The sequence below is a fragment of the Alligator sinensis genome, unplaced genomic scaffold, assembly GCF_000455745.1.
Source record: "Alligator sinensis unplaced genomic scaffold, ASM45574v1 scaffold337_1, whole genome shotgun sequence".
In the NCBI taxonomy this organism is placed as follows: domain Eukaryota; kingdom Metazoa; phylum Chordata; order Crocodylia; family Alligatoridae; genus Alligator; species Alligator sinensis.
The window spans coordinates 858,136-884,876 of record NW_005841927.1 but is presented as its reverse complement, the minus strand read 5'-3'; the positions used below and the strand labels follow the sequence as shown (position 1 = coordinate 884,876).

At 43.4% G+C, this 26,741-nt stretch overlaps 1 protein-coding gene and 2 long non-coding RNA genes across 3 annotated transcripts in view; 2 read left to right on the top strand and 1 right to left on the bottom strand.

The window, feature by feature from the left end:
• Positions 1-26: 26 nt before the first annotated feature.
• On the top strand, positions 27-3,215 carry HMGN2 (high mobility group nucleosomal binding domain 2; the record flags this gene model as incomplete). Its single annotated transcript, XM_025198630.1, has 5 exons — positions 27-80; positions 296-325; positions 618-668; positions 1,076-1,171; positions 2,311-3,215. Coding segments are annotated over 5 exons (267 nt in total), but the record flags the coding sequence as incomplete, so codon positions are not given.
• A 6,435-nt stretch (positions 3,216-9,650) lies between these two features.
• Positions 9,651-17,115, top strand: LOC112549552. The gene is made up of 4 exons (XR_003093004.1): positions 9,651-9,792; positions 12,547-12,682; positions 16,420-16,536; positions 16,865-17,115. It is a non-coding gene; the product is annotated as an uncharacterized LOC112549552 (long non-coding RNA).
• An 817-nt stretch (positions 17,116-17,932) lies between these two features.
• The window catches only part of LOC112549551, a 10,473-nt gene continuing 1,664 nt past the window's right edge, over positions 17,933-26,741 (bottom strand). The window contains exons 2-3 of the long non-coding RNA XR_003093003.1: positions 26,299-26,558; positions 17,933-18,687 (exon numbers count right to left, since the gene is read on the bottom strand). This is a non-coding gene — a long non-coding RNA (uncharacterized LOC112549551). The remainder of the gene's footprint in view (positions 18,688-26,298; positions 26,559-26,741) is intronic.

Here is a 26,741-nt window from a genome sequence, read left to right as displayed (position 1 = left end):
CACGTGGGTCTAAGGGCTGACTTTCTCCTCCCCAGGCTGAAGGAGAGAGCAAGGGCGATAAGGCCAAAGTGAAGGATGAGGTGAGGAGGAGTTCAGGGGGGTTGCTTGGGCGCCACTTTGAAAGATGCGCTGCCGCGGGAGGCCGCAAGACGCGCTCGTCGGTTGTGGGGGGGAGCTTGTTTTGGGTCGGTTTTCTTTTTAACCAATAAATGGCTCTTTTCCATGATTTTAACTCGTTTGTGTGGCGTTTTTTTGTGTTTGTTTGTTTTTTTCTTTTTTTTTTTTCTTTTTACAGCCACAGAGGAGATCGGCGAGGTTATCCGCTGTGAGTATCTCATTCTCGGCGTGGAAGTTGCACGGAAAGTTTTTGCGTAGAAATAGCGGCGGGCTGCGCTGCGCTGCGCCTCGTCTGCCTGCATCGGGATGCGGGGCGGCTCGGGGAAACGCGCCCGGGGGTGTGGTGGTCAGCGCGGGGCGCTCGGGTGCTTCCCCAAAGTTATTTGGACTGTGGGAAAGCAAGGTGTGCTGGGGAAACGCAGAGGAACAAAATCTTCTGTCTTTTAGTTTTATCTTTTTTAAAAAAACAACCCAACTTGTTTGCTGTTCCTCACTTCTAGAAACCTGCTCCTCCGAAGCCAGAGGCTAAACCTAAAAAGGCAGCTCCAAAGGTAAATTAGCACCGTGAAAACGCAGCCTGTAGGTACGCTCAGGATATTTGTGATCTGTTTCATTTTGAGGCCTGGTCCAGGAGTAACAAGTGATTTTTGAGCTTCCAAGCAGTGGCTCGTTAAACCGTGGAGTGGCGACATTCCTGTCTGGTAGATTTAAGTTTTGCTGTCAAACTTTTGTAAGATCTGATCCAGTGCTTCGAGGAAAACTTGTTACGGCTGTAATAAACGCAGTCTTTGATTAAAAATTAAATGTGTGCGTGTATTACACTGGTGATGCTACTCAGCTCTTTTCCAGGGTTTTATTACATCCTTGTGTCCATTAATGGACCACTTGTAACTGTACAGCTGTACATTAACGATGCTTATAATTCTAGCAGTGCTAATATTGTCCCACCGTTTCTCAGAAGGGTGAGAAGGTACCCAAGGGGAAGAAGGGGAAAGCTGATGCTGGCAAGGAGGGAAACAACCCTGCAGAAAATGGAGATGCCAAAACAGACCAGGTATAAACACAGGTCTAAGAATTTTAGTTCTTCTAATAGAAAATGCTTGTGTAGGCCTGTTCTACATTTAAAAGAAACCATGTTACTTGATTAATTTAGGCTATTTACTAAATAAATAGCTTGAGAGTTCAGTCTGGGCTCTGTCCCTAGTCTCATCTTGGCAATTGGTGCAATTAGTTTTTGAAGTTGTTTCTTATTAACTGTATTGAATTGTTACTGATGCTATATGTGGCTTCATTTAATAATGAGTGGTATTAGTCTTATGGTAATTTTCAATCTTGCTTCTAAGACTACCCTTTACATGTGCATCTCACTTCCAAGTGCCATATTTTTAGATCTATGCCACTCCCTTCCCTCCCAAATAAGGCACATACTTTTTTGTTTTGGGAAAGGCAGGATGAAGAAAGGATTTTTCCAGAGTTGTAAGTTGCATAAAGCAGGGACACAGCCTAACCTCAAGTTGGTCGCCCTCTCTCCTGCTCAGGAAAAGGTTACAGTTTTAACCCTTTCACAGCTGAATTGTGAGCAGCTCTTGGCTGCTCAGCCAAAAGCTGAACCTAACAGCTGCTGAAGAATGGATTCCGTGGACAGATCTAAGGTTTTGAAAAAGCTAAGCAATCTGAAAGGCTGTGACATAGAGACCCCCAAAGTAGCCAATAAAGAGCCAAACTGCCAAGAAACAATCTAGTAGTGGAACATGAAGTTGATTGAAAAGGAGAGGGTGGTTAGCACTTGTGGAGTGAAGAGCCAGTAGTAGGAATCATGTTGATTATAATGTGCTATTAAGTCTCCAGTGCCCTGCCCCCCCTCCATCTGCCCCTCCCACCATGCAGCTGCTAGAGAGGAGAAGGGGGAAAATGAGCAGCCATCTTACAATGTCTCCATGCTTCTATTCTGAATAGAAAACAAGCTTCCCTACTTAAGACATGTACCCTCATTTTGAAATGCTAATTTTGGGGGGAGAGGTGTGTGTGTGTGTGGTACGTAAGCAAGTACAGTACATTATTTTGACATTGCTGCAGGAAAGCACAGCTTTAAAATCTCCTTAACTTTTGGACACTAGAATGTCTTCCTTCCAGAATCATGTGAAGTGAGTGGAAGTCTGTGTATTATTAACAGCTTCTCCTTTTTTCTTTCAGGCACAGAAAGCTGAAGGTGCCGGTGATGCCAAGTGAATTGTGTGAATTTTTGATAACTGTGTACTTCTGGTGACTGTACAGTTTGAAATACTATTTTTTATCAAGTTTTATAACAATGCAGAATTTTGTTTTACTTTTTTTTAAGCTATGTTGTTAGCACACAGAACGCTTTGTTGTTGTGTTTTGGGGGGGCAGTGGGAGCAAATGTCACTTAGTCCATTTCTCAGAACCTGTTTTTAAAAAGGAAAAAAAGACCCCTTGTTTTTTGGAGAGGGGCTCTTCCTGGACACGAGGAGGAAGGATTCCCTGATGTTGCCCATCTGTTTCGGTTTGTGAAATGTATTAGAGTGAACATTGAAACTCCTGACATGCCTGCTGCCAGCTTTAAAACTGCAGTTTGTAATGCCGTTTTCTCATTCCCTTTGTTTGCCTAGAGCTTATCACTCCTAACTGTGGCAAAAAGGGCATGTTTGGGTTTCATCCTAAAATCTAATGCATTATCATTGTTGGGCAATCTAGAATTCCGGTGTCAAAATTGGGAGGTCATAACTCCAAAGGGAGAGTTAGGCTTTCTCTTTTTATATTGTGGATCTTCAGATTAAGGATTCTGCGGTTCTAATTTTGTTTTCTTCTAAAAGTCAGGGTAGGCTCGTGAACAGTTGTTAAACAACATGCTAAATGTGAAAGTGTCCACCCTCACTCTAAACTTTCCCTGTTCAAATATGAAATGAAGATTTTTCATTTGGTTTTATAGTAACTCTTACGTTTTGGTAGTCCATGGAGGAGGGGAGTTTGAAAGTTGTTGTAAAATGTTGCAGATTGTAGCCCATGTCCTGCCTGAATTACCATGATTGTTTATGAAAAGTACCTTTAATAAAGCTGGATACGGTTTGGCTTGGACTGTTCTCAATGTATTCCTATTTTCATTGCTTCTGTATTACATTTGATGTGGCAGTATGCCTAAACGATGTACCTGCTGTGTGTATATGTGTATTTGCACAATCGTTAACAAAGTGCACGATGATATTTGTTCTGAATATATCTTTTATGTAAATGCATGAGCAAGTCTACATTCACAGAAAATGGATTTAATCACCTTTTTGGGTTCAAATAGAGACAGGTTTCTTCAAGTCGTATCAACTTCAGGTTGCATTCAGGGTTATTATGTGAAGCAGGTAGTTGTAGTGCGGGTTTCTTTTAGTCGCAGTTTGCTTCATGCTGCATTTTTGTGCCTATTGTCTAAACAAGTTAGCACTAACTAAGATAACAATATCAAAGTCTTAACTTTAATTTTTAACTTAGATTATGCAAAAAATGCTAAAACCTATAAATCTTTCAGTTTACAACAGGAAGAATGAAATGTTTTAACTTAAAAGCTAAATTTTCATGGTTCATCAGTATTAGTGGTGAACATAGAGCAGGCATGTTGAGTTCAGAAGTATCAATTTGTATGCGCTAGGGCAGTGGTTTTCAAACTTCTAAAGTCACGGATCCTTTTTGCATCACAGAACCCTTACTGCTGAGCTAAAGACTGAGGTGGATTCAGGCAATCTGGCCTGGCCAGGAGGTGTACCACCTCCCAGCCTGTTGCATTACCCCAGTCTCTGTGCAACCCCAATGACCAATTGCAGGCCCCAGGGCTCTGCAACACATACTTTGAAAACCACTGTTTGACGGGTGACCAAACTGAGTTTAAATCCAGAAGAAATAGCTAAAACTTTTTTCTCTGTTATTTATAATCTTTAATTTCCTTCAATTCTTGCTGCTTACTCTAAGAAGTCTTTAATCATAAATTATTACGTGAATGTGGGGGCTGGATGCAGATTATCATCTCTGGCTTGAATAGTTTGAAAATTGTCCTATAGTTTTTTGGCCTTGTCAGTATTTTGGATTGACTAGAAGGGCTGGGAAGTTTGTGTCCACCCCTTCGTCCTCTGCCTTCTGCTCTGTATATTTTTAGGCTTAGTACAGACAGTCAAAAAGACAGAGGCTGAATCCATCCCATCTTCGCAGGTTGAACTGATAAGTGGGGATCGGGGTGGGGTTCTGATTTTCAAAACCCCAATTTTCTGATTTAAAAAGTAACCCAAAATCCACATTTTTCTATGATTAAAGTGAAACACCACTAATAGATGGATATCTATCTATATATAGTGGTTGTTTCATTTTAATCATGGAAAAATGTGGATTTTGGTTTGTTTGGTTTTTTTTAATCCAAAAATAATCCCTGCTGATAAGCAAGGGAACCATGCATTCACTTTTTCATAGATTGTAGAGTTGGAAGGGACCACAAAGGGTCATTGTGTCGGCCCCCCTGCCGCTGGCAGGAAAGAACTGAGGTCAGATGACCCCAGCCGGGTGACTATCAAGCCTCCTCTTGAAGACCTCCAAATTAGGTGATAGCACCACCTCTCTTGGGAGCCCATTCCAGATCCTGGCCACTCTTACTGTGAAAAATGTCTTTCTAATGTCTAACCTAAATCTACTCTCCACTAGTTTGCACCCATTATTCCTAGTTACTCCCTGGGGTGCTTTGGTTCTAGAAATGCAGCCACATGCCTGCAGTGGCCCAGACTAGAAATCAGGGGCCACTAGAACATGCCTCCCTTGTCAGCTGGAGCAGGTGGGGAGTGGATTGCAGGGGAGGTGTCAAAGCATCCTGGAAGTCTGGGGGACAGAGTTGAATGAGAAGGGGATCCGGGACACAATAAACATTTAACCTGAATAAGTTAAGTCTGATACTATATCCATCCAGGTTTATCTTAAACTGGTTTCGGCCAATTTGAAAGGAATTTATGTGCATTGAACAACTGTTGTGTTACAGATTTGAACTGGTTTCCAATCACTTATACTGGTTTATGTGTAACTTCTGTTCCTAAGTAGAACACATAAAGGAGACCCTTAGATATGACATCTGCCTCAAGTCTTTTCAGTGGTCTTTTTAATGCTTACAACTGAGAGAAACATCTTAATAAGAAATGCTAATTGTTCAAGTGTTTTGTTCTGGATTTTGTTTTTAAGTTGACACTGAACCCCCAGCTAAAGTGTTTCAAGTCGGCTCCAGTCTAGTCTTACCTCCTAGTGTCCTGATCTATTTTCTAAGTCAATAAATGTTAGCAAAGCAAGGTAACTTCTTTGTAAACTATCCTCAAGAGCAGTGTGTTTGTATGCTGTAATTCTTTACACTTTTATTTAGGGGGGCACTGAGGCAGGAATATTCCATATAGGGAAGTACATCCACAGAAATTACTTTGCTTCAAAAAATCCAGACTATTCTACCTTAGATGTTTTTCATGGTAATATATATTCCTTTAAAGCAGAGGTGGGCAAAATGCAGCCTACAGGCCGCATGCAGCCTGCCAGGCCAATCTATCTGGCCCGTGGGGCCCCTAAAAAATTTAGAAAATTAACATTTATCTCCCCATTGCTGCCTGTCATGTGGCCTTCAATACCTTGCCAAAACTCAATAAGCAGCCCTCCACCCAAAATAATTCCCCGCCCTTGCTTTAAAGGGCACTGCACCTTGGTTACTTCTGGCATGTAGCACTGATAAAAATGATGTTCAGTGTTCTATTGGATGACACTTGGGCTAGAAAGTGCAAAAAACCATGTCTGTGCCACTTTACTGGTCATTTACCATGTGATCCAGATAGGGTCATGAAAGTCATGTCACATGCAAGCTATACTTGGTAAATGGTTGAGAAAAATGGATCTGCACTTCAGATAGATTTTGGGTAATTTTTATACTAACAGTTAGCCAAAAGTATTGCTTCCTCTGCTTCTTGAGATTTGTTTGTTTACCAATTGTAAGCAAAGAGGGTTTCATATTAGGAAATTAAATACTCTGAATTGGGTTCATATCCAACTTTGATTTAATTCTGTATATCTACTGTTCTTAGGTTGGTTTTACGCTGTCAGCTAGCCTTCCCGCTGTTGGAGCTATTGCAAATATTAACAGGTGTATTCAGTCAAAAGTGGCAGCCCAGAAAGGGCTCGAGTACAGTCAGATTACTTCCCCCAGTTGTGAACAAGTCAACTATAGAAACAGCTGCTATAAAGCATGGTGAACCAACCAGAAGGGAGCTAGAGGAGCAGATGCTAAAGGCTGCCCTAGAAAAGCTTTGGAGATAAAGGCTGGGAGAAATTTTGGAAAACTTCCAGAAAGTATAGACAGGTGGGGAATGGGAAGGAATGGTCGTCCTCAATTGCTTAACGTGGGATTGCTGGATTGAAACTTCAAAGGGAGGGTGGGATTTGGTTCTCTTCCTTTGCAGAAGGTAAAGTGGCATCAAAGGAGCCAAGAAATAGGGGAAGAGTCCCAAGATTGGGCATGTAGCCCTTTTGGCCTTGGATATAAAACTTCCTGTTACCTTGAGGGTTGTTGGTTGTAGCCATGCTAGTCTGAGGATGTAGGCAGACAAGGTTCTTTGGGCAAATGTATCTTTTATTAGACCAACTAAGCAGTTGGAAAAATTCTTTGCAAGATTTCCTTTTGGGCACAAACGCCCTTCTTCAGGCATAGGGAGAGAGTCAGCTGATGTGTGTGTTGGATTCTGTTCCACCCAGGACAGCGCGCGCACACCAGCAGACTCTCCCTATGCTTGAAGAAGGGCGTTGTGCCCAAAAGGAAAGCTTGTGAAGAAATTTTTCCAACTGTTTAGTTCAGGGATGGGCAAAATGTGGCCTGGGGGCTGGATGCGGCCTGCCAGGCCCCTAAAAAAATTAGAAAATTAAATATTAATCTGCCCTGGGCTGCCTTTCGTGTTGTCTTCAATGGCTTGCTGAAACTCAGTAAGCAGCCCTCTGCCCAAAATAATTGCTTGCCCCTGGTTTAGTTGGTCCGATAAAAGATACCACATTTGCCCAAAGGACCTTGTCTGCCTGTTACCTTGAATGTTTTTAAACCGTAAACTAGGCACATGACTGGTGATAAGACTGCTGCTCTGCCAGACCTGGCCATAAGGAGGTGCCACAGATACGACAAAATAGTGTGGGTGGGGGGTAATGTTAGACTACGTGGGAGTTCATCTTCCTCCCTGGAGCTGAGTATTTAGGCAAGATTTATCTCTTGACCAGCTTTTGTGTGGTAGAAATTGAAGCATGTATGGGAAGCTAACATGATTTAGGGGGCAAGTCTTTCATATTGTGTTGCTCAGACATTTTTTTTCTTCCAAGTTTGTCAGGTTAGAGCCAATCTATCCAAATATTTACAGAAAGATGTGTAGTTTGAATCTTTTAAGTTCGTTTTGGAAGTTTCCCTGATTCCAACTCTGGAAAATGAATGGCTTGGTTATCAAGTAATGGAAGGTTCATGGTGTGAGTTAAAATTGTAGAGGGTATCTTGCAATAGGAGCCTTAAAATCCATGCATCTTCATCTTACTAAGGCAGGAGCTTTCTTTTTAATGAATGATATTAAGAGTGATCTCTGAAGGTGGAGCTGACTTCTGCTTAACAGTGCCTACTTAGATGTTTTTAAAAAATAATAGCATTACAACTGCTTGATTTTTAATTTTTTAACTGAGCTAAAATGTGAGTGGCCTCCCCTTGTCTGTTGCAAAACTGCTGATCAAAGTCCCTGCAAAATATGAAGGAAAAAATCCTAATTCCCTGCCCTCCACCGCACTTTGTATTGGCTCTATCTCCTTAAAAGCACCAGTGCATCCTTTCAGTGCTCTGTATAGGGATGTGTTATATAGATAAAAATCTTAAATTTAAGAAGTAGAAGGAAGTCTAGGGAAAAATCAGTACGCTGCCCACATACACCACATCTTTAGACTGTGATAAATCTACTTCTGCCTTGTGCATCTGTCAGGTGGATTTTGCACTTGCGTAGCACCTGGTGTTTAGGATTTCCGCCGTTGCACCTGAATTCAGTAGGCGGTTGGGCTTTTGCTGTGGTAGTCTGGAACATACGGAATTGGTTCCCATCTGGAATCCAGCATTTAATCTCTTCCTACATTTATAAAACATCTGAGGTCTTGTTTTGTGGGTCGTCCCCTCCTCCCCCCCCGAGATGCTTCTAAGTTGCTCACCGTTTCATTGGGGGTCTTTTAAAATTTTATTTTGACCTATCCTCTTGTAATTTAGGGTCTAGTTTTTTTTAGGGTGCTTTTTAGTGAATGAGAAATGGTCTTCTATTTTTTTTTAGCCTCCATGCTTTTACTAAAGTGGCATACTTTATAAATTATTAACTATTTTCCGAAAATATATTGGGAGATAACTTTTAAAATACCCCTTGCCTACTCAAGAATCCTGAAGCACTTAATACATGGAGAAATCCTTTAGCTACCTTTGCCTGCTGTAAACGGTCACGCTCTACTCAGAGCTGGCTGCAGGTCAACGTGGAAGACTTTTGAATGGAGAATGTGGGGGACATTTAAGCAGAATGCACCAGCTCTACTCTGAATTTTGTCGGGCTCTGCCCTGACTGAAGTTGATCTCACAATATTCCACAGGCTGTTTAATCAGCAGCTCTGCATCTTGCACTGAAGAAGGAAAAGACAGGCAATGCTCATCACAATCCCTCTTAAAAATAATTACGTTACTGCAGGGACCACCTACATTTCAAAGAAACAAAGAGCTACTGTGCGCAAAATATGGAATGACATTTTTAAAGGGACAGCATTCCCCAAAGTTTCAGTCAGCTTGTGTCCCAACACAAACGAGTATTCTAGACTGCTTCAGAATGTAGGCTTCGGGCAACAGTCGCTTCCCTCAAAATACGCCACAGGTAGTTTTCCTACCTGCAGCGACCACAGAATTGGCAGAAAGGTCAAGGACTAAAGATGGAATTACACTTTGGTCTGAATCTTAGAATCATAGAAAATGAGGTTGGGAAGGGACCTCAGGAGGTCACATCTAGTCCAACCCCCTGCTCAAAGTGGGACCAGTCCCAACAAGATCATCCCAACCAAAGCTTTGTCCTGCCGGGTTTTGAAAACCCCCAAGAATGGAGCTTTTACCCCCTCTCTGGGTAACCTCCTGCCAGTGTTAGGTTGCATAATTGTCACTTGTATTTTATGTGCAGAGGACCTTGGTCTTTTCTATTTACCTGTGTTGGTCCCAAAAGCAAATAATTATGGAAACAGTGCAATGTTGTTTTATATATTTAAGTGATTAAGACTGGTGATATAGCAAGTCGTGCTATATTCAAGTTCTCTTACTAGTAGCATCTACTGTCTGAGGCTATCGCAGGCTTTCTGAGGCTCTTCCTGAACACAAGGCTTTACTAAGATCCCAGGAATCTCTGATCGTGTGCTGCTTTTGAGCTTTGCAGATGTATTTGATTCCAGAGCTTTAAATCGGGCTTCTCTCTTTTCCCTGTAGGTATTGGGCATGCATGGATGTTTGCAGAATCGGAGCCAGGCCATGAGCTTCCAATATACTCTCATTTTGACTTCGAAATCAAGGCTCTTTGTCCTCGGTTCTTGAGGATTTTCTTATTAATTACCATTTGCATGTTTTGAAAGTGAACTCTACAGGTCAGGTCTTTTTTTTCCCCCCATGATAGTTTTTTTTCTGAGGGGATATGAGAGACTTTGCAACATGATTATTTCTCGCTAATGTTCTCCATCTTCATTTCATCAGTCTCTTTCATTAAGAAAAAACATCCTTTCTTAAGAAAAATATGATATTGTCCTTTGAACTTAAAAACGCTGCTTCTACTTGCCACTTATCAGTACCACTGGGGTCTTCGACTGTCTTACACAGGCCAAGGCAGCCACATCTGAGAGTCAGTAAGCCAGGACTGGAAAAAGAGGCAAGAGTAGGCCACACACTTTTCAGACTGGGCCTTGAGGGAGGGCTTGTGTTTGAGTCGTCATGAAGTTATGGAACTGTATTGCTATATTGGTTTTCTGCCTTTAATCTGACCATCTCCTCTTGCATTCAAAGTAGAACTGTCGCCCCCTTATTCACCATCGTGCTCATCCACAGAGCTGGCTCAGTGCTTTGAGTCTGAGCCTGGTCTCCCGCTACCTGATTTTGTGTGAAGGGCAGCTAAAAATGGCTGAGATCTCACAGTCCTCCCATGACAGACCCTGAATTGTTCTAGCCTCTATAATAATTTGGTTTGTGCTCAAGTCCCAAGAGCAGTTGAGCCACCGAGGCTACAGCAGCACCATTTCTTAGTTCTCTGAGCAGTGTATCAGGACGTACCTAAAACCTGAATAATTAAACCTAGCGTGAATCATTCTTCCAAGGGACCTCTGTGTCATCAAAATTCGTAAGGTGTTGAAAGCAGGAAAGGTCCTTAATTCAAAGTGTTGGATCTCAAGGCAATTGAATGACACAGAGCTTGTTTGGTGCATCCCACCATTTTATTAGTAAGTTGCAGGTCAACCCAGTGAAAGATGGGAAAGACGTAAAGCAGCACTAAGGACAGATGTAAAAAAAAGAACAAGGGAGAAACGAACATTAAAATTCAGTGCAGTTGCATGGCGAATATTGAAAGGTAGGACCATTTGTACTGGAAAGAGTATCAAACTATGACAGAGGGATTTCATTATCCCTGTATCATTCCAGATAGTGGTATCATGCTTAGATGCCAATATCTCCAAACACGGTTGCAGAGTATAGATACACTGACAAAGATTAGCAAATTGAGAATTAAAGCTCTCTTCTTAAGTAGACAATTTATGACTGGTATCTATTTTCAGTGCAGGGATTGTAAGGAAGGGGAGAGTTGAAACAAGTTCAGCTGGGGCTACTTAGAAAATTAAATAGGATATGAAGAGCTTTGTATAACAAGAAGTTTGGAAAATCTCTTAAACCAAGAAATAGGGTGGGAAGATAGTTTGGGTCTTTTAATTCTGAGGGATTTTCTTGTACAAGGAAGTGTTTAAAATGCTAAAAAGGGGTATAATGAGCAATCACATATTGAAATTAAGAAGAGTAGAATAAAAAATCACTGGTGGTGGATACAGCGCCATTTAAATAGGTCCCTAAAGGAGAACTGCCAAATAAACCGTTGCTTTAAATGCTTAAGAATAGGGTGAAGAAAGATCTAGGAAAACCTGCCATAAGGAGCAACTGCAGAGTAGCTGGCGATGACCTTTGATGTATTGTAATAAGTATTTTCTTATCCTAACTTCTACTGACCTAGGGTACCTGAAGCTGCTGGACTAGCTTTTCAAAATTACATTTTAAAATGTGCTTACCTTTCTAAATAGTTTTTACAGTATAATGGCAGTGTTTGCTATTGTTTACTTTCAGATTTCTAATCAAGATTTTCTCTGGTGCCACAGAAGTCCTAAGATCTGGATTCTTCTCATTGTTTTCATTGGGCAAATATTAGCTTGTCTAGGGAGGCTATAGCACAATAGTCACAAGGGGGCAAGGCCGGGGTTACTACTTTAGCTTTCTGGAAATGGGACTAGCAAGGCGCGTCCAGTGACTCGCTGCTCATGGCTGGGGGCCAGTTCAGTGCAGATCCCTGTGGTGGCCCAGGACATCTGGAAGTTCATCTGCCACTGCTTGTCATCCCAGGTGGCCAGGACAGTGAGTACTCACCAGTTCCCGCTCATTTCTGGTCTAGAAGGGCCAATACACAGTTTGGAGTTGCTCCCACAGCAGGTCAGCCTGCGATGTGCTATATGGCCTCAGGCTTCTCAGACATTAAGGTGCTTTGGGAGAAGAAAATGGGGAAGGTTGTTGAGGCACCTTGCCATGGCCCTGGCCATGGGAATCTCTAGAGACTAGGCCACTGCAAAGCATGCTGCAACATGCGCTCTTTCTGACCATCCAGTAATGCTCAACAGCCACACATCTGTCCACATCTGGAAGCACTGCAGTTTGTGATGGCTTCAAACCCCATGACAATTTGTCCCACTCCAAATATTACACCAACGTAATTAGCTCTGTCATCTGTAATCTCCACAAAAGAAGCCAACGGTTGAATGGGTCTTTGGGACTGAATGAAACTTCCTCGCTTCGGAAGTGCAGGCATCCTTGGAAGTCAGATCTGAGAGGCGTTTTCAGGGAAATGTTATATCTGGCAATCTCATTTTATTGACACAGTTTTGTGTAGTCAGGGTTATACTGGGTAGTAGTACTGCTCTGCTGATTGGGAGCTGTTTTTATTCCAAGCTTATTCCCCATTTCACCACACGATGGTGCCAGCAAACGTAGAATCACTGCTTGGAGCCATTATAGATCCCAATCTGCACTTGTGCAGAATCCAAACCATTTTTATAACCAGCTAATGTGTGCTGGTTTTTGTTCTTTATTTTTTTTAGGAGGAAGAAAATGGAGTTCCCTTGGCTACTCCCATACTCTTCACTGGGCTGAGTCTGAGAAGAGCAAAACCAGATAAAGGACGACCATGCAACAATGTGAATCTCCATTATGAAACAGATGGTCTGTCGACCTAAGGTACTTAGATTGCCGTATTATCTGAGCATCACACCATGGTTAATGTGTTTACCTTGCAACATGCAAATAAGATGGGAAGTGGTGTTAATGTGTGTTTTAAAGACTCTCCTAACATCATACCGGAAGTCTATGATAGAGCAAGTATTTGACCCCAGCTTTCCCTAAGGGAGTTAGCATAGCATCCCAACCAACCCTCTTCTCCAGGATTTACTACAGCTACTCTCCTGGCACACCCAGATGAGCGGGAACATGCGTTTCCCCAGGGACAAGTAGCAACAGCACACCTTGGGAAGCACCCATGCTACACGCTATGGTGTGCAGCAGGTTCCCAGGTGGAGCAGGGGAGGCTGGGGCCAGCAACTGTGCTGGCCCCAGCAGCCTGTCCTGGGGGCCTCAGAGAGCTGCAGCCATAGCACTCCTGCGGCAGGAAGCCTGGCTGGCAGCTAGACCATGGCTTCAGCCAGCCAGGGTCCAGTTTGGGGTGGTACACACTGCTGCCACGTGCGCTTCCCTGCTTTTTTTTGTTTTGGTTTTTATTGACCCCAGGATCTCCCAGGATCAAAAAAAAACCCTGCACTGCAAGATGGCAGGGCTGGGGACACCTGCATGTGCAGTGTGTGGCACCACACATCTGTGCTCATCTGGACGTACCCTCAGAGTTCAGACTTGGAACTCCTGCTATTCTAATCATGTGTCTTCAATTAGTAGGGAATCCTTTACTTCACATCTAGGCCATTCCAAATATCTCTTTTTGAGATATCTGTGTCACTTTCATGCCAGCTTTTTTTACAAAATAAATGCATTACAGCATGTAGGATTTTGAGTTCATAAGGCTTACTGATATCTAACCGAAGCAAATTTTGCTTAGACCTAACTCTATTCCAGTGATGCAGTTGCTCCAGTAAAAGATATCACCATAAGAAGTTCTTACCTCTCGCTTCATTCCTGGACTATCATGGCTATCTCTCTCTAGCGCTACCACTAACAAATGTAGACAGCCAGTATGAGTGTCGAGAAAGAAGCTTCTCTCTAGTTTCCTCTCAATTTTACTTAAATCTCAAGTTTGGCTTAATGTATAAAGTGCTTGTGCATAACTGATGTTTCTTGAGGACTGTACAACAAATAAAACCTTAATTTATTTTAAATATTGCACAGTTTTAAAGGAGACCTGCAAAGGACACCTGGCAAACTTAGGGAACTGGTATTGGAACAGAGGGACTTTTGCCTCTCAAGCACAAGTTTAAGTTCCAGTCTTGAACAGGGATGGTAGTTGTTGCCATCTGATGGAATTAATTTGATAAACTTCAGCCCAAGATCCAGTAAAAGGGCACCTACCCATTTCAGACCTCTCTGGCTGTTAGCATTAACTGTTCCCCCTTGACATGTTTGCAAAAAGGATGAGGATTGAAAGGGTAATGGAACATTAACTCACCGGCAGGTGGGATTGTCTCCAGGTCAGGGTGGAGCCTGATCAGTGATCAGCAGCACCTCCCTGAGGCAAACCAGGACAAAACTATTTGTCTTGTACCTACTGATGAAAGGGATGGCGTCAATCCCCAGAGCTGTCAAAACAACAACTTTTACCAGCACTACATTCATGTGTATTTTCTTGTAAAGTCTATCAAATCAACATGCAGGGGAAATGTGTATTACATTGAATTAACCTAACCAATTTGCCCTTCAAACTCTGCTTCCTGAAGTACCTGACTCATGGGGTTATCTCACTGTGATACATACCTTCCTTTGTTGTTTACTGTTTCTAAGCAGCAGTGTACACAACTTAATAAGGTACAAAAGGAAGTGACTGCTTTCAAGAATCAGAGAGATTTTAATGAGACAATTGTGACTTAATCAAACTTCCTCAAAAGAAATACACAACAATGACATGGGCTCTGGATAGACGCAGCTTGCCACTCCCTTTCTACAATTCTCAGCACTTGATTGGTGCAGACATAAGCGGTTTCTAGGCAGGAGGAAAATGATTTTGTAGAGGAAAAAGGAAAACTAAAAATGTGCAGGCTAGCAAAAAACAAGCTCATAGAGTCCCAGGTACTTTGCTATTGAACCCGTGACACAAAGGCATGTTAGACCAAAACCATCCTCAGATGTGAACCACGTACATGCCTCTTACTGAAAAATACTCAAAAAAAATGTAGATTCACTGAAGTGGGTGCCTTGCCATTTGCTGTTATATCACAAATAGCTAGCCTGTGAATATTCACCGTTAACAGGCTGGCGTCAGGTTCTTTTGCATGGGAAAGCTTTGCGGGTTTAAGTGTCAGTTAAATTCATGAATGTTCCAGGAATAGAAATAGCCCCAAAAGGAGCAAATGTTATGCTGGTGGACGTTCTGTATTTTTAATGCATGCAAAATAGTTGTGCAGGCTGGGTCAAAAATACGTGTCCATACAGAGCCGCAAAATATTGCTGCGCTCTGTAACTGCGTGTGATATCGATAGGATCCTAGAGTCAGCCTGGCTGATCATTCTAGATGGGTGAAAGTGTATAACCTGCGCCCCCACCCACCCAGCCCTGCAGGATTATAATTTATACAGTGCCCAACTTGGGTATAACTGGATCATAAAGGTGAAATGCCCCAGTGCCATTCAGCTCCTTATCACATGATGTTATTCAGCACAAGGTTTACGCACCCACAGCCTGTGTGCACCAGAGCAGGAAGAAGAATGATTTATTCTCTAAGGCACTGGATTCCTGCCCAGGTATGGAGCAACTGCAGCCTGGGTATGGAACAGATAGTTCAGAGATTTGGCTTCTTTGCCCTTGGCTTCTGCGCAATTGCACCCAACTGCTATGTGCTCTACACCCTTCAGCAACCCTCACATAGTTTGGCCTAAATCAGTGGTTCTCAAACTTTTTTTTTTTTTTTTTTTGCGCGGACCACTTGAAAATTGCTGAGCGTCTCGGCAGACAACTTAATACACTTTTTTTTTGTTCTATAAATCAAAGCACACAACTCATATTTTAATATCAGTAGCCTTACCTTACAAGTACGGGTATTATCGATTGCTCTGCAACCTTTCTGCGGACCACCTGAATGGGGCTCGCGGACCAGTGGTGGTCTGCGGACCACAGTTTGAGAACCTCTAGCCTAGAGAAGTTTGTCTTGAAGGTCTCCCTCTATTCATCATACCCAGGGGTATGCTTTACAATGCAGTTACTACAACACTCTGGCTCTGTTGCAGCTCTCCTGTATTGGAGATAGCATTCACACCCTACACAGAGAGGCCATTCAGAGGCTGCAAATGCTCAACAGTAAGAACTACAGGCCTGGGACCAGAATGGAGCACATACTCCAGCTTCCAAAGCATCTCAAACTGGATTATTATAGTGACTGGGGTTCACCTGCTTTTGCTCTCTTTTATGCAGGTATTTTCCAAGTGAATATTTAAGGACCTAGTATTTTTTCCAGTCTCATGTACATGGCAGTGTCCCAGCCTGTCCTTTTCATTACCCATTCATGTCTTTGCTGTGACTGCTACTGAGAGATTGGTTAGTGTTATAATTGGCAGCAGTGGTAATGGTGGCTTTGTAAAGGCAATACTTAGCCTATACAAACTGAAACCCACCCCTTCATTTCACAGGGGTCATTTTCAATGGTTCTTATAGCTATCTGAAGGATTTTTACCATACTGCAGAATCCTAACTGATTGAGTAAAGACTCTTGAGTTAAATGACATCTGATACTCAACATTATGTATTATGTTTCCAACACACAGGCCTCATTTCCACTGTCTTACACTACGGTGTTGCTGCAGGACATTTATCTTGACTGTTACGTTTGTGGATTGTCAAGATGAAAGGGGGAAAATGATTCCATGCAGACTTTGAAATAAGTGAGTAAATAATATTGTGGCTTTGGCCCGAGACCTTTGAGAACCAGAGTGTGGGCAAATGTCTCACTAAGCTGCCATAGAAGAGAGTCTTCATTTTCCTACCTTGTGAGCTGTGCTTAAGGCTCATTCCTTTTTCTTATTGAAGTCAATGATAAAACTCATGTTGACTTTCATGAATGTAGGTTTTATAGAACATTTGCTGCCTCTGGCTAAGCTTTTCTTTATATAAAGGAGTGTATATTATGTGGCAATATAAAGTAAGTCCAATAAAGCTTTTATCTAATCCACCAGGTGCCAGAACATGTGTCCCCAAATTCATGTTTTGCAGATTGCCCTAAGACAAATGGTAAATGCACACTATAGGCTGAGGACAAGACTGGGAATTTGGAAGATACTGGTTTTACTCTGCAGTTTGCCACTGCCTGCCTGCAAGCTCTTTCCTTTGGCCAAATCCTTTCAGGTTTGTGCCATTTATAAAATGGGGACAGTGATATCACCCTTATGAAGCACTTTGAGATCCTTAAATGAAAGGTGCTAAAGAAATGCAATATATTATTCATTAAAAAACACACATGCACACCCCCAATTGTTTTGTTGTTTGTATCTCTTTTTTTGAGAGGTGGTGTGTTTACTTTATGAACTTCTGAATATGAGGTGCAGGGCAGATTTTTATAAGATGAAAAATATATAGTAGAAATTACCTGTTGGACAAATACACTATCAGTAAAACCCCACTAATAGATCTATGTTGTACTTCCCTTCTGGTAACACGGGGATAAGGAATGGAGGCCCAAATGTGAAGGCAAGCTAGCAGAGGAGGGTAAATGAGCTTGTGCCCTTTTTAACTTAAGGTAGGGAAAAGAAGCCTACATTTTTGTACACGTACGTGTACACACACACACACCCACCCACCCACCCATATCTGTTTGCTTCCTATCTTTGAAATTCAAGTCTTCTCTACCCTGGGATATTATATAGTGCCTGTAAAAATAGTAGAATGATATTACAATGAGCAAGAGAGAAGGTAGAACAGAGAGAGTAATTTTAGTCAAACCTTGGGCTGGTTTTGTTGACACTTCTTTAACTTTGCTTTCTACCAGACGTTTTTGAGCTAGGACTTTTTCACTAAAGATTCAACAGTTCCACTTATTTGGTGGATGTATAAGAGCTCAGGGTAAATACTTCTGTGAAATGCAGCCAGCAGATCTTCTATCAGACTTGGGGAAGGCTGGGCTGCATAGTCCTTAGATTTCTAATATAAAGAAACAAGGGGAGAGGGCATGAATCAAGCTATTTTGGGATGAGAAAGGGGACTGTTGGAGACTGTCCACACATCCCTTCCTTTATTCATCAGAAAGAAGATGGCAAAAGACGCATTAAAAAGCAAAATCCTGTTTTAATTTCAGCAAACTTTTTGATCCAATCCCTTTGGGAAAAGCAGCAGCAAAATACAAGCGTTGTGTTTTTTGCAGCCACTTTCTCAGTCTGGTGACAGACATGCCTTTGAACCTCAGCAGTGCCAGACAGGAGTCTCACAAGCTCAGCTGTCTTGTTTTGGAAGTAGTGAGGGACTTAGTCACCTGTGATTCTTTCGCCAGGTCAGTATATTTCCAGTGTCTTTATACCTGTTTTTGTATCTTGCTCTTTACGTAAGAAAAAAAACCCCACTGTGAAGTGCCACAGTGCACAGTTTGGTCCTAGATACGGTATTTACCGATACTGCCTTTACTTGAGCAGTTCAAGCAGAGATGCACATATGCTGTCTCTGAATCGTTTTGGGCAGCTTCTAAAACATTGAACACAGTGAGTGTCTCTGGAGGTCTCAGAACTATTTAAGTGGCACTACCCTATTCCTATGTCTGTCTTTTAGGGAAGGGAGGCAATATGAGCAGAGGGGAAGGACAAGAGGCCGCTCTTGCCAAAACTATTCTCAGTCAGGATCACTACTGGGACTCTGAGAGTGTGATCACTTAGAAAGTGACTAGTAATAACTGAGGGTAGAATCACAGCTCTGTCAATCAGGGAATAAGGTCATTTGCTCTATGATCTCATTTGCTGCCCAGGATAAGTGGGCAGCATCCACTCCATTTACTTTGTCATGTAGCTTTCCACTGCAGGTTGAGTTGAGCCAGTCTTTATTGTACTGCAATGCTAAAAGCAAGGAGGCAAAAAGAAAAAGGAAGTATAAATCATGTGAATGTGCCAGTGCAGGGAAAAGGCTGAGAGTCAGGTGGAAGATGTGCTAAGGGTGAGGATTTCCTACAAGTTGTGCTAGTTTATTGGGTTTGAATTGTTTATAAGTTAGAACAAAGATCTTACTATCAGGATTTCTAAGTTTAATGCTCAGCTCTGAAACTGTTTCACTAATGATTTTGAAAAAAAAAAGATACAACTTTTCTGTGCTTGTTTTCCTATATGCAAAATGAGGTTATTTGGAATGGATATCTGTGTGTGTACACACCTGTGCCCTCTACCCAGTGGGACAAGGACTGCTCAGCTGTGTGTTATAGGCCCTGTGCTGCTAATGGCTGGTTTGAGGTTTTTCTTTAGCTCGGGCTGTGTTTCTGCTGATGTGCGTTTTTATTTTCTATCACCAGATCCCCCTGCCCTTTCTGGCAGAAATGCCCTGCTGAGACCCATGTGTTTATTCTGTATGGCTGTGTGAATCTGGCTGTCTACACTTAAAGCAAATAAAATCTCTCACCCAGTACCAAGTTATTAAAGCTGCAAGAAGATTACACATGGAACATACTTTTCATGATTTGAACAGTTTATCTTCTGCCCAGTCTGGGGACAATGAAAGCAGGCCGTTCAGTTTCACTTTTCTTCATTGCTACTCATAATGTTTCCTTCTCTGTCCTCGCTCGCTGGCATCATCTTGCAGGGAAATGTATGATGAACACATTTCTGTGTTAATAATTCAACAAAATTTGCCAGGCTCGTTGAATAAATTCTATGCCCTGAATAACTGACCCAGATACAAGATCTGTGCTGTAAATACCATAGGAGAATGCTGACTGTAAAACAATAAAACCCAGGCCATTTCCATGGGCATTGGCCCCCCGGTTCTATAAAAGCTTCACCTCTGTAAAACCCTGGGCCCTTGTCCACATAACGAGGCCACACTTGATCCAGCTTTTTCCCTTTGAAGAAGAGGCACTGCAGTCAGCTAGGACCTGAAAAAAGCTTTGGACAACTTTTATTAGTTGATAGGGCTAGCCTGAACTTTCCAGTGAGCAGTGAAGTACACAGAACTACAAGTGTGTGCAGTCAGCAGGCATCCAGGTGAATCCACAGTGATTTATCATGGATCCAAAAGGCTGAATGAGAGGCAAAAAAGCTGATTAAACTATGAAAACTGTCTCTGAAGTCCTCTGAAGCATCCAAGGGTAATGGTAGCACTGAAACGCAATTGGTCAGAGCATTGTCAGGCTCACATAGCTGAAATACCAAAGCAGCAAGTCATCTTCCACTCTTTGCTCAGGCAGTGCTCAGGAGAGATGTCCAGGCTCTGGATAGATTTGTTTCTCTTTGAGTTTGGATAGCCAGGATTCTGCTCTGAATGGAAATAAGACCAAACCACTCCTCATTTCGTTGCATCCAGGAAATGGAAGGTAACCGATATCGGGGGAACCTGATGGAGAGATTGTATCCATGACAACCAGCAGATATGGCCTTGGTGTCCAGGCAGCTCATGCCTGATTGGTTTCCTTGTAGGTCCCTTTCCATGGGGCACCTACTGCCTCCAGCCTGGGGTTCTGCTCACACAGATGGAAAATTCCCAAATGACAAGAGGCTCTGAGTGGGAACAGTTTAATTAACATATGTTCTGTTAGCAAAACCCTCCTCCTCCTTGGGCTGCATGTGTCCAAGCAAACAAACAAAGCCCCTGGTCTGTGAGCAGGATGCCTAGATGCTATGGTGATACCAGTAATAACAATGACGTACAAGCAGGGGATTGAGTGTGCTCAGTGCTTTGTTTGCACATGCAGAAAGAACTGGCAGAAGGTGCAGGGATCTGCTCAGTTGATTGGCCCTCTACAAACCAAATGCCCTCTTCTAAGGGAATGAGAGCACAGCGGCCTGGCTTGTGTTCCCCACGATGCTCTGCATCTCTTCATCTGCGGTGATGTATTTTCCGCATTCCAGGGACTGCCTGGACCTGCCTCTGAAGGCACGGGCATCTCAGGCAGCTGCAACTGCACGCAGCAGGGAGAATGACGGAAAGAAGTTGGTCACAAAAGGAAAAAGCAATCGGCCGTTAAACACGCAGCCAAAGTTTCTCATTTACAGAGCTCCTGTTTTATGTCTCAGATGTGACGCCTGCACCACCACACAAAGGAAAAACGTCTCTCGGAACAAAACGAGGTGACAGATCATCCCACCATGGTGGAAAACAAAAAGCAGAGCACGTCAGAAACTGTGGTTTCAGGTTAGGATAAGGGTCTGAGGACAGGACCCCAGCTCTGCTGCTGATTTGTAGGCAACCGTCTGGATCGTGGTGTATGCATAAGAGACCTAGTTACCAAAACCTTCAGTCCAAATACCTCATGGTATTTTATAGGAGCTACCCCACTGTGAGTAGCCCCACCATGTTGTCACCAGGCCCTAAAGTCAGGTGCAGCTTATGGTCCTTCCCCAGGACCTCTGATTTAATGCATGATTTATGCCTCAGTTTTCCCAACTACAATCAAGAGGATAGCAGTGCATTAGGAGACTAATTGATTAGTGCATTTTAATAATCACAATTCATAAGGAGTACCAGAAGCTATAATTAAATGAATGTCCAAATGTATGAATAATCCTGACTGTGCTGTGTTAGCAACAGCCTAAGTATGAAGACTCATCCTCCAGATTCACGTGTAATCCCATGACACTGACATGAATAAATGCTTTCTGGATCTGACCCGCAGTGCAGAAGAGTGCATAGATGATGCCATCTTCAGTCTGTCCTCACATGAACACAGCACACACTGAGTCACATTCCCTGTCCTCTTCTTTCTGTACCAGGCAGCATGGTTTTTTATCTGCCTGTAGCACTGTATGATTGTGTTGTAGGCTGAGAACTGCATGGAAACGTGTGTCTTCCTGAGGCTCACAGGGGAAGGGGCAGCTTGTAGTGAGCTTTGTAACTGCACAAGCAGTGAATATGAAGGTCCAGTGCTTTGGTGGGGTCAGCAATTGGAACAGGGACCAGCCTCACATCTTTCTCTTTGACAGTTGTTTTTTAGTGGCAGTGGTTTTAGTTGGTGCGATTGTCTCACGTGTTCCAACTTCCCGAAAGAGAAAACATTGTAAACCAGAAACCAGCCAGCCAGCCAGCCAGCCAGTTGCAAATGTTGCAAATAAGGCAGATTTGAATATTTAAACTGGAGAAAACAAACAGCAGTGCAGCACTTTGATTGTTCTGTGAAGGTAATACTGACAGAAGGAGCTACTTCACCCTGAAGACCTTCCTTTAGCCATAGTAATAACAAGTAATAACATAACCGAGAACAGCAGGCCTCAGCATTTACCTGAGGAAAATGTTTGGGGAAGGGAAAGATTGTTGAGTAATTGTTTAACCTTTTCCCTCTTAAGTGCTAGGTAAAGAGCTACTTGTTATAGTATCTTTGTAGGCAGGAAATATGCAAGGGACCACTTCCTCAATTGAGCTACAAAGAGCACTTTCAATTAATGTTGCCTGGGCTTGCCAGGCAACCAAATAGCATCGTGGTACATAATGCCAACCTCAGTTTTGCCTGCTGGTTACAGCTGTAGATGGGGATTCAAAGACTATGGGTTTCCATGACCAGCTCTCCCACAGAGTTATGTAGCCTTTTTGTGCCTCATCTGTAACTTTGGGGATAATATATAGCTGCCTTTTCAAAGCTCTTTGAGTCTGTAGGTCAAAGGACCTCCCTAAATACAGAGTGCTATCATGTAGGCAGCCTTTCTTGAGTCCAAAAAAAAAAAGAAAAGAAAATTAATTTACTGTTATTGTGAACTGGGACCTGTGTGCTTTAATATTTCTGTTCAGGCACTATGGCACCCCTGGGTGCAGCACTTTCTGTTCCCTTTACTTTAGGAAATCATCATTCCTGTAAAGCTCTGTAATTTCTGCCTTTATCAAGCCCACGGTCAGCTTGCCAATCTTTATGCTGCAGAACATGAAAGACTTTCAGCATCTCAATGAAGCCAATAGGTGATGGAGGCAGGAGCAGGCTCATTTCTCCTCTCTCTAGTTGAATTACAATATGCTTTGCTCTGTGTTTCAAATACAATCCCTCTGGGTATTGTCCATTAACCTCCCAATGTGAGCTTGAAAAATTGTCTTATTTTCCTACTGGGTGCTGTGCCACTGAAGTGCTAGAAAAAGACTGTGCTGTAAGCAGAGCACCCCATCCATAGCCACATGCTCACCAATGTTTCCACACACAAAAAGAAAACTCGCTTATTTTTTAACAACTTTCCATTGTTTACAACAGCAAAAGTGACCTCTGGGTCAAAGACTTCCCAGTAGTTAATGACCAGCTGGCTTAAGGTTATATCCTCAGCTGCTCCAGAGGATTGTGAAGGACCTGATCTTCCAGGACCTCCTCTTTGAAGTCAGTAGGAGCTGTGCGCACCAACTGGTGGGAAATGCCCTCTCAGCCTGTCCTTATGATTAAATCTAACACTTTGGTTTGACAGCAGAGTTGGATGAGCCGTGAAGTGCGCAGTGCCTCCTCGACGGGGTTCTCAAAGGTCACTTCAAAGAGACCTAAATATGAACACCGGTAGGTTTGAAACAGTGAAACTGGGAAATGGCTGTTCTGTTCTACTCAGGGTCCTGAGCACGCCACACCAGGTGTCATTCTGTATGAGCCCATGTATTACAGGCTAATTAAGGAAACAAAGAAATACAAAAAATGGCATGGACCCCGCAAACAAATCAAAGGACAAAAATCGGACATTAGCTTTGCCGGCTTCCCACCAGTTTGGCGGCACAGCTCTTGTTGACTTCTGCACAGAGGTCCTGTGAGATCAGGTCCCTCACAATCAACTGGAACAGCTGAGGATATAACCGTAATCCAGCTGGTCACTAACTGCTGTGAAGTCTGTGACCCAGAGCTTGCTCTTGCTGTTAATAAATAGTGGAAAGATGTTAAAAAATAAGTGAGGGTTTGTTTTTGGTTTTTTGTGTGTGGAAACATTAGTAAGCACGTGGCTATGGATGGGATGCTCTGCTTACAGCATGACTCTTTTTCTAGCACTTCAGAATGGGGTAGTAGAAAAATAAGACCAGTTTTCAAGCTCATAGTGGGAGGTTAATGGACAAGACCCAGAGGGATTGTCCAGCACTGAGGCTGTCTCTTAACTGATGCTATTCAAAGCAGGTTTGATTCTGCCCCAGCTGAAAGGTTATCATAGGGAGGCCACTATCTGCACGTCTGGCCATGAATGTGAAAGCTCTGGAATTAGATGAAATAACCCTATGCGAGACTCATCACAGCTTGCTCTCTCAGTAACTGCCATGAAGCCTGGATGTCTATAACAAGCCCTTACCCGTATCATTCTGGTTCATTCAGCCTCCCAGGTTTATCGCCCAAGGGGTGGCTTTGAGGAATTATCTTCTTCAGATGACCTCATGCGTGAAACATGATACTAACTGACCACATACGATGTTGTGAAGGCTACTTGGAAAGGCCATTAATCTGTGTTTTGAAGTGTTTTGAAGATTTACAGTGGGATTTTCAAAAAGCACTTGGCACTGAGCTGATTTAGCTCTCCTAGAGTTTGGGCTGAATAGATTGTGGGTCTGGGGCCTTAGGTTGTTAGCTCTTTGGGACAGGAACTGTATTTTTGTGCATTGCACAGAACTGAGCACATTGCTTGGGCTTGTGAAATAGCAAGAGAATACTCTTGGCTGCCATGTTGATGAATATGCATCTAATCTGCAGCTTGCCTTTTAAAACGTACTTATTTAACAAGCAGCTTTATAATGAAATGCAACGGTGGGGTTGCAGAAAACGAGCGTTGAAGCAGTGTAGTACTATGCTCTGCTCAGTACGCATTGTATTTAACAGGGCATTTCTAAAACACCTTTCATCTGAAGATCTCTAGAGCCCCACAAACTTTAGATAAGTCCTTCTCCATTTTATGGAGAGACTAGAAAACAGAGATGTCATGAAAAACAGGGCCTGGAAAACAGAGTTCCAACCTGTCCTGCATATCATTCAATAATCCTCCAGACCCCTGCTTTCTGGTGGCCTTCTCCAGGGTTGGTATATGCAGCGAAGGCAGCAAACAGCTCTTTAAACGCACAGGAGAAGCACCAGGCTCCGGTTGGCTCTCAGTAGGGGCCGGGTGTCTCACTGCCCTGTGTGCTTCTGGAAATATCCTCTATAAGCAATAATTTTTGTGTCAAGAAGAGAATGTTTAAAACCATCCAAAGCCACAAGGGGATTTCGAATGTAAAACTCCAGGGCTCTGTATGTTCAGGCGTTTTCATCTATATTAGGAAAGATCCTGTCACTGAGGAGCTATCAGTCAAATGGCGCACGTAAATGCCTGTGCATTACCACCAGCTTCGTCTTGGGATGAAGTGTTGCCACGTGCTGAGAGACTGGGCTGTTTAATGTCCTTAGCTGTATACATCTGCTGACAGTTTGATTTGATCCGTCTTCCTTCCTCTGCCTGTCTTGCACAAGCGAACATGAGGCTTTGTCCCAGCTTCCCTCATAATTGTATCCCTTGAACGTGCTTATCCTTGCCAGGTGTCTACACATTCATAGATCTTAGGGCTAAATAAAACAATTGCGATCATCTCATCTGACCTCTTCTATAAGTCAGAGAATGACTTTTACCTGTAACTTATGTATGAAGCCTTTGTCTTGTTCTCTAGTATGGGGTTCTGTTTTGGGTTGCTTTCTTGGGAAGCACCCAGCCGTAATTTCAAAACTTTAGGAGGTGGAGTCCACCACTTCCCTTGACACCACTTGGAATGACTTAATCACTTTCACTATTTGACATTTGATCCTTATTCCTACCCTATCCAGCTGCACCTTCAGTTTAGCCTGGTTATGGCCAATGCTCTCTCCAAATCTTCCCCGCGTCGCTTTTGCCCTGGCTTCTTCCCTGTCCCTTCTCACCACCTTCCCAGTGGTAGCGTGCAAAAGCCACCTCCGCCGTAGTACCTGTCAGCAAGCACAGCCTTCCCACTTCCTCAGCAGCTGGTTTTTCACAACTCTGTCCCACCACACCTCTGCCTGTTGTCGGGATATTGTGCATGCCATCGTCTTCCCACTTGTACAGTTCTGGAGACCGGCCTGGGTGGAAGACCCTTACACCGCATAAGGTTGTGTGGTGTTGTGCTGGGCGGGGGATTGTATGTTAGGGGCAAGGTGAGAAACTCAGTGGAAAGGGCATGATGCCAGTGGAAATCAGCTGTCCTAAAAGCATAAGAATTGCTGTTTACTGGGACAGACCATAGGTCCCTCTTTGCTCAGTCTCCTGTGGCAGAGAGCGGGGGGCTGGAAGGGAGAACGACCTGGGTCTGACCAGGGTTTTTGCCCCCTGTTCCTCTCTCCCTTGCAGCCTCCAGCATTTCGGGTCTGATTCGGAGGTCGTGCCCCTCACTCTCATGCTCAATAGCGACCCCCAAATACGTGTCCGGTCCCTTTGTGAATGTGGTTGAACTCTCAGTTTCCACCACCTCTGGTGGCAACGACCTTTAATGACGCACTGGGGGAAAACAAACTTCCCTATGTTCATTTTAAACCGACGACCTGCTCGTTTTACCGTGCGACCCCTCCTTCTCATCTTGCGAGCGAGAGCCAGTAACAAATCCCCGTTGACTTCCTCTTCGCCATTTAGTATTGTGCAAACCCTCGTCACGTCCCCCCACGGCCTCTCCTTTCTGCACCGAGCAGCTCTGGCCTCATCGGGAAGCCCCTCCATACCGCTCATCATCCCCGTCGCCCTTCTCTGGGCCTTAAACAACCTGCTGTGAGGCTGGTAGAACAGGCTGGCGTCCAAAGCAATTCAGATGGGAGAAGAGTCTAAAGCAATTCAGATGGGAGAGGGGTCTAAAGCAATTCAGATGGGAGAGGGGTCTAAAACAATTCAGATGGGAGAGGGGTCTAAAGCAGTTCAGATGGGAGAGGGGTCTAAAGCAGTTCAGGTGGGAGAGGGGTCTAAAGCAGTTCAGGTGGGCGCGGGGTGCTGCTGGCCCCGCGGGCCGG